General features: G+C 42.1%; 1 protein-coding gene across 1 annotated transcript in view; it reads left to right on the forward strand.

Moving 5' to 3' along the window:
• The window catches only part of GRM1 (glutamate metabotropic receptor 1), a gene marked incomplete at both ends in the record, with an annotated part of 177674 nt that extends 168638 nt beyond the window's left edge, over positions 1–9036 (forward strand). Inside the window, one exon of the mRNA XM_084201589.1 lies at positions 7873–9036. Coding sequence (XP_084057715.1) covers positions 7873–8707 — 835 coding nt within the window. The remainder of the gene's footprint in view (positions 1–7872) is intronic.
• Between the last annotated feature and the right edge of the window lie 1676 nt (positions 9037–10712).

The raw sequence follows: 10712 nt of genomic DNA on the forward strand, positions 1-10712 counted from the left end.
CTTTTCAGCCTTGGTGTTAATGCCTTTGAGATGCTTGAAAAAAAACAGAATATATTCGGATATTTTAGTTTTATCTCATGCGCTCTGTCCTATGTCCCCAGTGTTTTATTATTGCTGTTCACTATACAGCTTTCAGCTTGTCAATACCTTTTTGGTAAAAAACATTGTGGCCCAAATAATTTTCCATCAGAACCACAGAGGATTACAGAAAGCAAGGAAAAACCTCCAACAGTCCTAATCACTATTAAACTGCATTCATAGGAAAGACCTACTGATCTCTGCACCATGGCTTTTGAGTGGGAAATACAGAATTCACAGGCAATTTTTTGTGGTTTTATTCTATTCAAAGTTCATTAATTAGTGTTTCTTATTCAACAGCAGCTCCATGGCATTTCTTTTGAAGTAATGTTTTTTGAAGGTTGTTGATCTTCACAGTCTCCCAGTCCTACAGACCATTTTGCCTTAATTGCACCCACCTACACTTTTTGTAAATGAACTTAATTCTAGTGTTTTCTTCGTATGTTCCTAAGCTTTCCAGGTTCCTTTGCTCAAAACATTGTACTTTTCTGTTTCCAGGTTCTATCAGATGCGCTCCCTTCTGAGCTTGTAAGAATAAATGCTTCAGCTCAGGCATTGGCATTGGCTGCACTGTCATAAACATTTATTTGAATTTGCAGCATGACACACACCTTCAGATAACAAAAATTAGCTTCTCCATTGGTACCAGAGGACACCATGTTTTCCCATGCATTAACTTTATTATCCTTAAAAAAATTACAAAAATTATTCAGTAGGATAAATTCATTCTGAATATTCAGTGGGCCTTACTTGTTAATAACAATGAAATAAACAGATTCAAAAGCTATTCTAAGAGCACTTTTTAATTTCACTTTGATTTGCAGGCTTCTCATCTTCATTTCTTGAGCACTTGATGAATTTTCTTGCTGTTTCTAACAAATTGTTTATTATCCTGAACTTTGTATTATCTATTAGATTATTTTCTCAAAGCAACACTTTAGTAGTGATTTGATTTTTTTTTCAAAACACCTAATGAACACACAGGTGAAGCAAATTTTTTCACTAATATTGGATGACTGAAATATGACACAGCTTCTTTATTTCAGATGAGACTACAGATTTCTAGCAGTAATTATCATGAGTAGCCAGACCTTCATACACATTATCAGTGTAATAGTCTCACACCTCTGTTTAGCTAGGTAGATTTGTGATACATGCTGAAGTTGTGGGACTTCAACTACACTGAAGCAATGCACTGACCATTTCTCTCACCACCTCCCACTCTCCCCAAATTCACAGCTCTACAAAAGCTTATGTACATAAAATTATTGTTATGTCTCAAAGTAAATAAATCTACTTATTTTGGGACATTTGGCTATATCTGAGCAGTTGGATTTGGAAGTAATTCCCTACCCCTAGGGCCAGGTATGAGCCCAGCAGCAACTCACTTCTATGGTAGCACAAATGTAAAGTGAGTGACCCCGGCCCTGGTTCCAGCTTTCCCCATCTGGGTGACCAGAACAGAGAGGTGAGGGGGGCTGCCAACCTCTGATCCTGCTCATGGGTCTGATCCCAGCCTAGAGACCCTGTGGATGGAAACTAGGATCTCATCACAGGGTACTCAGCCCAGGCATAGCTACTTCATCCACATTACAGACTGTGTAATATTAAGATTTCAATTTAAAAAAGAGAAAAATACCCCAATTATCAATAGGCTCGATATACCTTAGAAAGCCTATCTGTAACTCAGATAAAATAATGCTTAACTTCTGCATTAGAGTAGCTTATGAAGGAAATTATTATGTTACATTTCTTTTACATAAACCAGTGGCCAGCCAGAGAGTTGGAAAGGCAGCTTTGGACTTGACTGGACTTGAGCTCACTCACAACACCTCTAAGTATCATCAGGTTCTGCCCTGGCAAGACAGTCTGACACCATCATATTTTCCTATATTTTTTGTAGCAGTTTGCATCATACATTTAAAGCAGTGCTCTAATTAACATAGAATATTGTGTCCAATGCTCAAGGCAATTTTGTCCAAAACAAAAAAAAAGGGGGGTGGGTAGAAGGAGGAGGGGAGCAACAAGGAAAAGTTAGTTAAGTAATTTAAATTTCCAAAAACACAAGTGGGAGGTTAAACATTTCTCTAATTATACAGCACTAACAAAAGCATTGGAGCCATGCTGTGAGAACAGTTTTAAGTTCCTCTTGTCACCAAGATAGAGATTATCATGTAAATGAGCTAAGGCTGAAATCGGTTTGTGATTTCTTTTTTCATTTAGGTGATTATATGAGGCAAAAATCCTGAGTGTACACCAGATAGGGACTGTGGTAGATGATGGCTCCCTCACTCATGAGAGAGTGCAGAGAAATTTTACCAACCCAGGTTTAAGAAATGAGTCCCTAGAACCAGTGTTCTAGAAGTTAGGCTTGCAGGAACATGCAGACCAGCACGGCTTGCTTTGCTAATGAGCATCAGGGCTGGCTGGGGCAGCTCTGAGAGGAGCAGCTGCTCAGTGCAGGGAGGTATCACCACCCTGGATTACAATCTGCTCACTCCCCTAATCACATTTCGTGCCCCAGTGGCCTTACTGAAATGGAGACAATAACGGAAGACACCTTGGGGATACCAGCAAAGCACCTGCAGTGCGCTGCAGTGCAGGTATGAGCCTTAAATTTTCAGCTTGTTAGCTTAGGCCCTGGGAACCGTGAGGCAGCAGTGGGACAGAGCTTTAGTCAGGCTCATTACCACTTATGTGACTGCAGGGTTGGAAAAAGTCTGTAGTTTACTGACTGCCTCTCTCTGGGCAGGGCAGAAATTCCTCCAGTGGCTTCCCTAGGATGGCATCCATCAGCAAGTGCTGTGTAGGGATGAGAAAGGTTTTGTCCAATGCACAGCTTTTGAACATTCGAGGGCATTTCTTTTTGTTCTGCACCCCCTTGCCTCCAAAGGCTGATCAGTGCTCAGGGACAGCTGTGCATGTGCTACGCTCCAGAGCCAGCTGTCAATGGCTGTAAAGGGGCTCTCTGAAGGGAGGAGCAGCATTTGGTCACTGGGCAGTACCTGACACTGACCTCCTTTGGCTGCTGGTAAGAAAGTTCAGGGTCTGTTTCAGACTTAATTTTTCCTGGCAAAGTTGATAGTCTCCTCAGTTCACATTTTATGTTCATTCCTAAAATTTTATCATCATAGAAGGGACTGCCAGGTTATCCCAGTGCTTCCTACTGGCTGTGGGATTTCAGTTACCACAGTGACTACAAGGAGGCAGGTTGGGCCAAAACATTGGGGTGGCAATGAAAGACAGGTAACATTTATTATTTCTCCCATAACCTCTTCCTCTGGTTAATTACCATTGTTGTTTAAAAAAACACAAACAGCCTTATATATATAAAATCTGTGCTTTGTGTCTTGTCTAACACCACCAAGCTGGCTCAAATGATTGCATCACTCATCACTGCAAGATTAAGAATCTTAATCAATTCAGATTATTCCTCAGCTCATGGCCACTTGAAGAAGATTGCAGACCACAACTCTGGCATCGTGAAAGGACAAAGCAGGGTATAAACTCTTAACAGATGGAGGAATGTCCCTTCCTGCTTTAACAGAAAGGGCTCTTTCACAAGCACTTTGCCTGACTGCATCTGAAGCCATTTTCCAACCTGCGGGTTCCTGGAGTTAACCTCATCAGAAGACATACCACCCTGCTTAACTATTTCATGTGCTATCAATTAGGGATTGTTATGCATAAAACATTCAAGGCAAAAAAAAAAAAAAGAGGCAAAGTTTCAGGCCCACAGGACTCAAAGGTGATTTAATTCTCTATGCTCTTGATCTCAGAATATAACTTTGCTGGTAAAAGGATCAGAGGTCTAACTTACCTTAGATCAATGAGACAATAATTTTTCACCTCAGAAGCATTCAGCCTCTGAGATGTAAAGAAACCTTTTCTATCCAAATCTAACATAAATCATCTTCAGAATCCTGAAGTATGGAGAGAAGCCAACTGTTGTGGAGTACTCAGACTTGACTCTGCTCCGAAGAAGCCAGCAAGGTCAGATCCTCTAGGAACTGGCAAGAGCAGGACTCTGTTCTTGATCTGAAACTGGACTTGGGTCTGGGGAACTCCTGGTCACAAGGAGGGACCAGATTTTGGTCATCTGGAGATACTTAACAATGAACAGTGAGCTGTGTTACAAGTTATGCGTGTCTCTTACTGTTGGGTAGGCATTTTGAACCCTTTTGAACAGGGTATTTTGAACCATAGTCTCAGACTTGGGTGCATCAATTCTTCTAAAGAATTTCAGGAACTATTAGGATCTGAAGTTGTTGTCCATCTTGTTTAGTGTCTACAATAAAGAAAGAAAGCTGAAAGTGCCCCAGAGTCATGCAGAGAGTATATTACAAAGATCAATGCATGTATTAGTAGCAAAATTTTGAATTACCAAAAATAGCAAAAGCTCTGCTCATGAAATTCATAAAAGCTCACACCAAAAATACTTCTATTTCCCTTGAAATACAAAACACATAGATAAAGCTGTGGTGAAAATTGAGAAAAAGCATCTAAATTCAAAGTATGTTCTTGCCTATAAACAAAAGCAAACCCACCCTATGTGCTGATAGGATATCCAGGAATCTGCCTGAACATGTAGGCTAGATGGGAGGATTTGGAGAAATAGTAAGTGGTGTGTTACACTGGGTATATGAAAGTACAAACTTTAAGATCCCTTGAGACTCCAAGAAGTCCACTTCTGTGCAGAAAGTGTGAAGTCTAAATCCTATGAGAAATTGACAGGAGAAAGGACAGGGTTGGGAAAGATAAATGAACACATGGTGGATATGAACTGGGTAATCATCCTACTGATTAAATGAAGAAACCACCACTTGGTGCCATCTCGTCACTGTGACCTGGCTCGGTACCCTCTCTTGTCTTTTTGTGGAAAACCATCCCTTCTCCCATTAACCCAGGCAGATTATTTTGATCTTGGCCTACTCCAATGGATATTTCCTTCCAAAGAGGAGATGGCAATCACTTAGTGAGTGGTAACCACACAGTCAGGATTGTCATCATTGCTTTGCAAAAGTGAGACAGCTCCTTCTCTCACTGAGACTCGGTTCAAGTCTGAGCTTTTCCAGACCCATCTTTGCTTTTTGTCCAAATGTCAATTAATAAAATTCAAGGTGGCTGCTCTTTGTTCCAGTGTAACAAGTGCTCTTCTTGCATTTTAATGATTAATTCTTCCTGCAAGTGTCAAACTCGGTGTGACCCCCTGCCAGCCATCCAGCAAAACAGAGCCCAGGTATTTCTATGGCCGTCTTGGGACTCCATCTCAAAATGTGACTCCTTAACAGGCTAGCAGTGCCTGGACATAGCAAGTAGAGGGAAAGAGCTGGAACAATAATCTAAGGCAAATAATCCATGGATCTTGTCAAACGGATCCCACAGAGAGCCACTGCAGCCCTAAAGCTCTTTGTCATGAGGCCATCGGAACCATGAGCAGTAAGGTCTGGCAAGCAGAGGCAAGCAGGACCAGCTCTCCCCGAGGAGCAAGTTGCTACCAGACAAATCTAGATGAAATGGTTAGCTCACATTTGGACCTTGCAGTCCCAGCACAGTTTAAGCACGGCCATTGACTTGAAACTATGGAGAGCGCTACAGAAGAAAGATGTAAGAGCAGAATTTGAGATTGAGGGGGAGGGAAATGAACTAAATAGGAGCAAGACTTGAAGACAGAGGTAGTGAGCTCCTTAAAATAGCTGTGCTTGCCTTTGATGTAAAATACAAAATCTTGGAAATAAAATGAGATAGAGAAAAAACAGATGGTGTGAGGAGGGATTCAAAAGTGAGGTGATGCACCAGAACTAGATATGAGGAAATAAATGATGCAAAATGGACTTAGCACAAAAGGCAGCAGATAATCATAATATTTTTTTAGAAAAGCCCTTTGCAGTAATTGTAAGCTACAGCAGCAGCAAAATACAAGAGCACTTGACTTAATTTCCTTTCTACAAGAAGATACTTGTTTTGAAGTTAAAGTAGACCAAATGTGTTTCTGTGTGAAGAGTTTGGAGTTCTTGGCATGTTAAACATTACTTTAAAAAACTTTCACACCCAAGAGTTACACTCATTTGCTTATCTTTATACCACATAAAAAAAAAAAAGTACCATAGCTCATTTGATGCAAACAGGAATGGTTCTAAGCCTTCATTCTTATCTTTTCATTGATCAGTATAATATAAACATTTCCTTCTTCAGTTGAGAACGTGGCTTTCTTATCTCTTAGGTTAAAGCTCTAAATTGAAACAGCTCCAGGTCCGACCAACTACATGCTTTGGGGAGTTATGAATTTTTTAGATTGTCTCTTTAATGTGCCCCAGTTCCCACAGAGGTGGTGAGTCACAGGTCCAGCATTTGGAGTCTGGAGTTGGAGATGAGCTTCCCAGCTTGGATCCATCTAAAATCCTTTTTTTTCTCCAGGAGTACTTACTGCTTGACAGAAAAATGACACATTGTCATGTATATTTCTTTTCTGTTTTGACAGATTTACAACACTATATGTCTTGTACCAGTCTCTTCTGGCTGTGACAAAGTCAGTCAATATGGGTTTTTTTATAAAATTCAAGTGGCATTTATTTACTCCTTAAAAGACAGGACCATGAGAGTCTGAGCAAGGAAAGCAAAATGCTTACAGCAATACTGCAATACTGTAGGGGAAGCGATCTCCTCTGGTGTGAGCAGAAGCAGGAGGTGAGGCTGCTGTGCCAGGCTCACACTCACTGTCTCCCATCTGCATGGCAGTCTCAGGGTCTGAAATGCAATTCTTTGCTTGCTTCTGGTCCCTGAGGGATGAAACCCTGAGATGAGGCTGCTTTGAATAAATCATCTCAGAATTTCTCTCCGTCTCTGGTTTGCACACAGATGATGTATTTTAGAATTTGTGAACCATCTCTACTGCCTGACCTGCAATTAAACAATTGCTTGGTCCTCTAAAACACTGCTCAGCTCCCTCTCCCACCAGCTGCTCACAAGCTGCCACTCAGCTTTGAGTGCTGCTCCCTTCAAGGGTACAGGGAAATGCAAAAGCCTACAGCTCCTCAGAGTTAGACCTGACCCTCACATCCTCACTCGGCCAAACTGCCCAGCGTTTTGGTGGGACCCAGCCCATATGAGGAGTCAGAGGGTTTGACTCACCACGGTCATGCTGCTGCTTGTTCCTCCTCCCACACAAACCAACTGTTTTCAGTCCCAGAATTTTAGCCTGGTTTGTAAATAACAGTCACCCGGGAAGAAGTGCATTTACCTCCCACCTGATAGAGGCCCTGGGAGTCCTTCATTTCTCTGTTAGCTAATCTGTTTCTAAGGGGAAGAGGGAATAAAAGGGAAAGGAGGGGGTTAGAAACAATTTATCTCTCTACCCAGTTTGCCAAAGGCTATGACTGTGGATTGTTTTTCTTCCAACAACTTGAAAATATTTCCTATAAGCTGCAAATCAGGCTTAATTAAATCTTTTCCTGTGACTTTTTTCCTGTGGTTTTTTTCTTCTCCCCTGCAAAATGGTGAGCAAACCTAGATACCAAATGACAGCTCAAGTCCTCAAACCACAGATGGCTCTCCCAGAGCCCTTCCCGCAGGCTAGCCTTTCCAGGTTGGCTGTAGGATGGATAACCAAAATCACTTTTGGATGGAAATCATAGTGTTGTTTTCTCATGTAGTATTTCTGGGAGGACATGAAAAACTGGAGGGGGGAGGCTTACTAATGAGTCAAAGCAATCAGTGTTTTTGTAGGCTTGTTTGTTATACTGCCTGTGTCTTTGTAATGTAAATGCAAATAAACCATCTTTATTTTATTCATAGTTCTAATGGAAAGTCTGTGTCATGGTCTGAACCAGGTGGAAGACAAGATCCAAAGGGGGAACATACGTGGCACAGACTCTCAGTGCATGTGAAGAACCAGGAGACAGGGTGCAATCAGACAGCGGTGATCAAACCCCTCACTAAAGACTACCACGGCCAAAGTCTGACTTTTACCGACATCAGCACTAAGACTCTGTACAATGTGGTGGAGGAAGAAGACAGAGAGCCCGTTCACCTCAACCAGTCCAACAGTCCTTCCATGGTGGTGCACAGGCGGGTGGCAACGACCCCCCCGCTGCAGGCCACGGCGGAGGAAACCCAACTCTTCTTGCCTGAGCAGTCCCCCAAGTCCTTGCCCCTGCAGCCACAGTCTCTCATGGACCAGCTGCAAGGAGTGGTCAACAAGTTTGCCACCGGCGTCCCCGACTTCAACGCTGTCCTCCCCCCTCCCGGCTCAGGGAACGGCGTGCGGCCCCCCTGCCCACCCCCGCCACCGCAGCAGCCGCCCCTGCAGCCTTTCCAGGTGGCCGCCTTCAGCCAGGAACCCCTGTCACCCCCGGCTGAGGAAGCCGAGAGTGAGAAGGTGAAGCTCATTCAGGGATATGTGTACGAGAAGAGCACAGAGGAGGAGGAGGACGAGGAGCCCGCAACCAGCAAACTGACTCTAGAAGACTCCCCGGCGCTGACGCCCCCGTCCCCTTTCCGGGATTCAGTGGCTTCGGGCAGCTCCGTGCCCAGCTCCCCCGTGTCGGAGTCGGTGCTCTGCACACCCCCAGATGTGACCTACGCCTCTGTCATCCTGAGGGATTATAAGCAAAGCTCGTCCACCCTGTAGATGCTGCAAGAGACAAGACTGGAAGGACTTTGGCAGCTGCCCACTGGGAGGACTTGCGGAGACAAGCCTCCCAGGGCTGCAGGAGAGGGAGCAGAGAAGAAAGTGACAAATGACAGGGCAAAAATTTCATCCTGCACTTAAATAACTAAAATGAAATAAAAAGAAAATAAAAAATCCATTCTGAGGGCTCAAGCTTACCTATCTGTTTAAAATAAAAGTACTTTGGGAAAATGTTAGGAAACCACAACAAAGCACAAACTAAAGGAACAACTTCTATAGCAAAAAAAAAGTAAAAATTAAGGAATAAACATGCAGGAAAAAGAATATAATCACACTTACTCACACCCTTTCTTGGCAATGCTTGAAAAGGACTCTGGGAAGTGCGACCTGGAGAAGTCATTAGCACACCTCACGACTGCTGTCTGTCTGCTATGGGAGTAACACACCCAGGAGCTGGAAGGGCAGAGTGTGCTGCAGGGGAACAAAGCTACTTGTGTATGAGACATATATGCATAAATATTTTTTCCTGGTTTCTACAGGTGGTATAACTGTGGAACTTTGTTTTGGGGAGAGGAGATGAGATAATGTGAAAGCACATGGCTCTTACTGACTCCTATCTGAACAATTTGTTCTTTATACGAGGCTGCTTTTTGGGGGATTCGGGCTTCTTTTAATGCTGATTGTGAACAGAGCAAGAAATATGATCAAGTTAAGACTCAAGAGGTTTCTGAAGAAAGTCTTGCCATAGTACTTGTAATATGATAAGGACTTAGAAAAAATTGCCCTTTTGTATAAGGTTGCAAACCATGTGGCTAAACTGTTACACAACATTTCCTGTAGCAGAACAATATTTACTGACTATCTTTTCATAAAACAACGCATTTTGCCATGCCATTGCATCATTCCTTTGTTACTTTGGAATCAAATGCATTGAGAAATAGCTGTTTACTTAGAGCAACAACTGTTAGTCTGGAAGAAGGGCAATTCCACACTGGGGGTTACGGAGCCTCCAGGCAGGAGAGTGAGTGTACGTTTGTGTATCTGTATGCGTGGGTACGGTGTGTGTGAAGAGTAATGTCCAACAACTACCACTGGAAGATTGTCTTATATACTATGAATATTTTTATGTTTAAATCATGTTTTTATATCGCATTGGTACAAATATTCGATAGATATTTGAAGGTTTGTATGCTGTGCTGACACATCCTTTTTTTCATATACAAGCTGAGACAGTCGTTACCCTTATAATAGGGTGCTTTGTTTTGCAGATATTTTATGAAGTAGATATATGATATTAATAATCAGTGCATTGATAACTTGTTATTTTACATGTTTTGCAGCGAGTGTGGCTAACCAGGAAAAAAAAAAAAAAAGAAATCTGTTTTAGAACTCTTGCAGGTGCAAGACAGGAAAAGTAATCCAACTATTTCACTGCTTCAGATAATTTAAAATGAAATCATGTCAGGACAGGAAATTTCATCAGTGCTTAATGTGTGCATAAATCCCTAGGTTTTGCTATTGGCAGTTCTTTTAAACCCTTTATAATGTTTAGTTGCATGTTCTTTTTTTATGCTTTCACTTCTCGTGTTTAATATACAATATAGCTTAAAGGTCACTTCCCGGCAGTTGTAGTTCTGTCATTTATCCCTCTTCCTCCTCTATCTTTCATGTGTTTCCTGGAGATGGGCCTAATCCAAAGCTCCCTAATGACTGGCATGATAAAAGTCCAGGTATAATTGCTGGGACCTGAACTTAATTATAATGATGATTACCCTATTTATAAATGTGCTTATTATACAGACACAGATCAGAGTTTTAGCTGCTATCGTCTTTGCTTGTGCTGCTGAATTCAGCTGAGGATGATGATCTGTCCCACAGTTCCACATTTTATTTCAAAAAATATTTTAAAGGAATGGAATGTCTTCCCGTTAATATAGTTGCAAACCTTGATTTTAACCATGCTTCTTTTGAGCATTCTACCAGAGGTTTTCCAAACGAATCATAA

This window comes from Fringilla coelebs, assembly GCF_963513975.1.
Source record: "Fringilla coelebs genome assembly, chromosome: 3".
Classification (NCBI taxonomy): domain Eukaryota; kingdom Metazoa; phylum Chordata; class Aves; order Passeriformes; family Fringillidae; genus Fringilla; species Fringilla coelebs.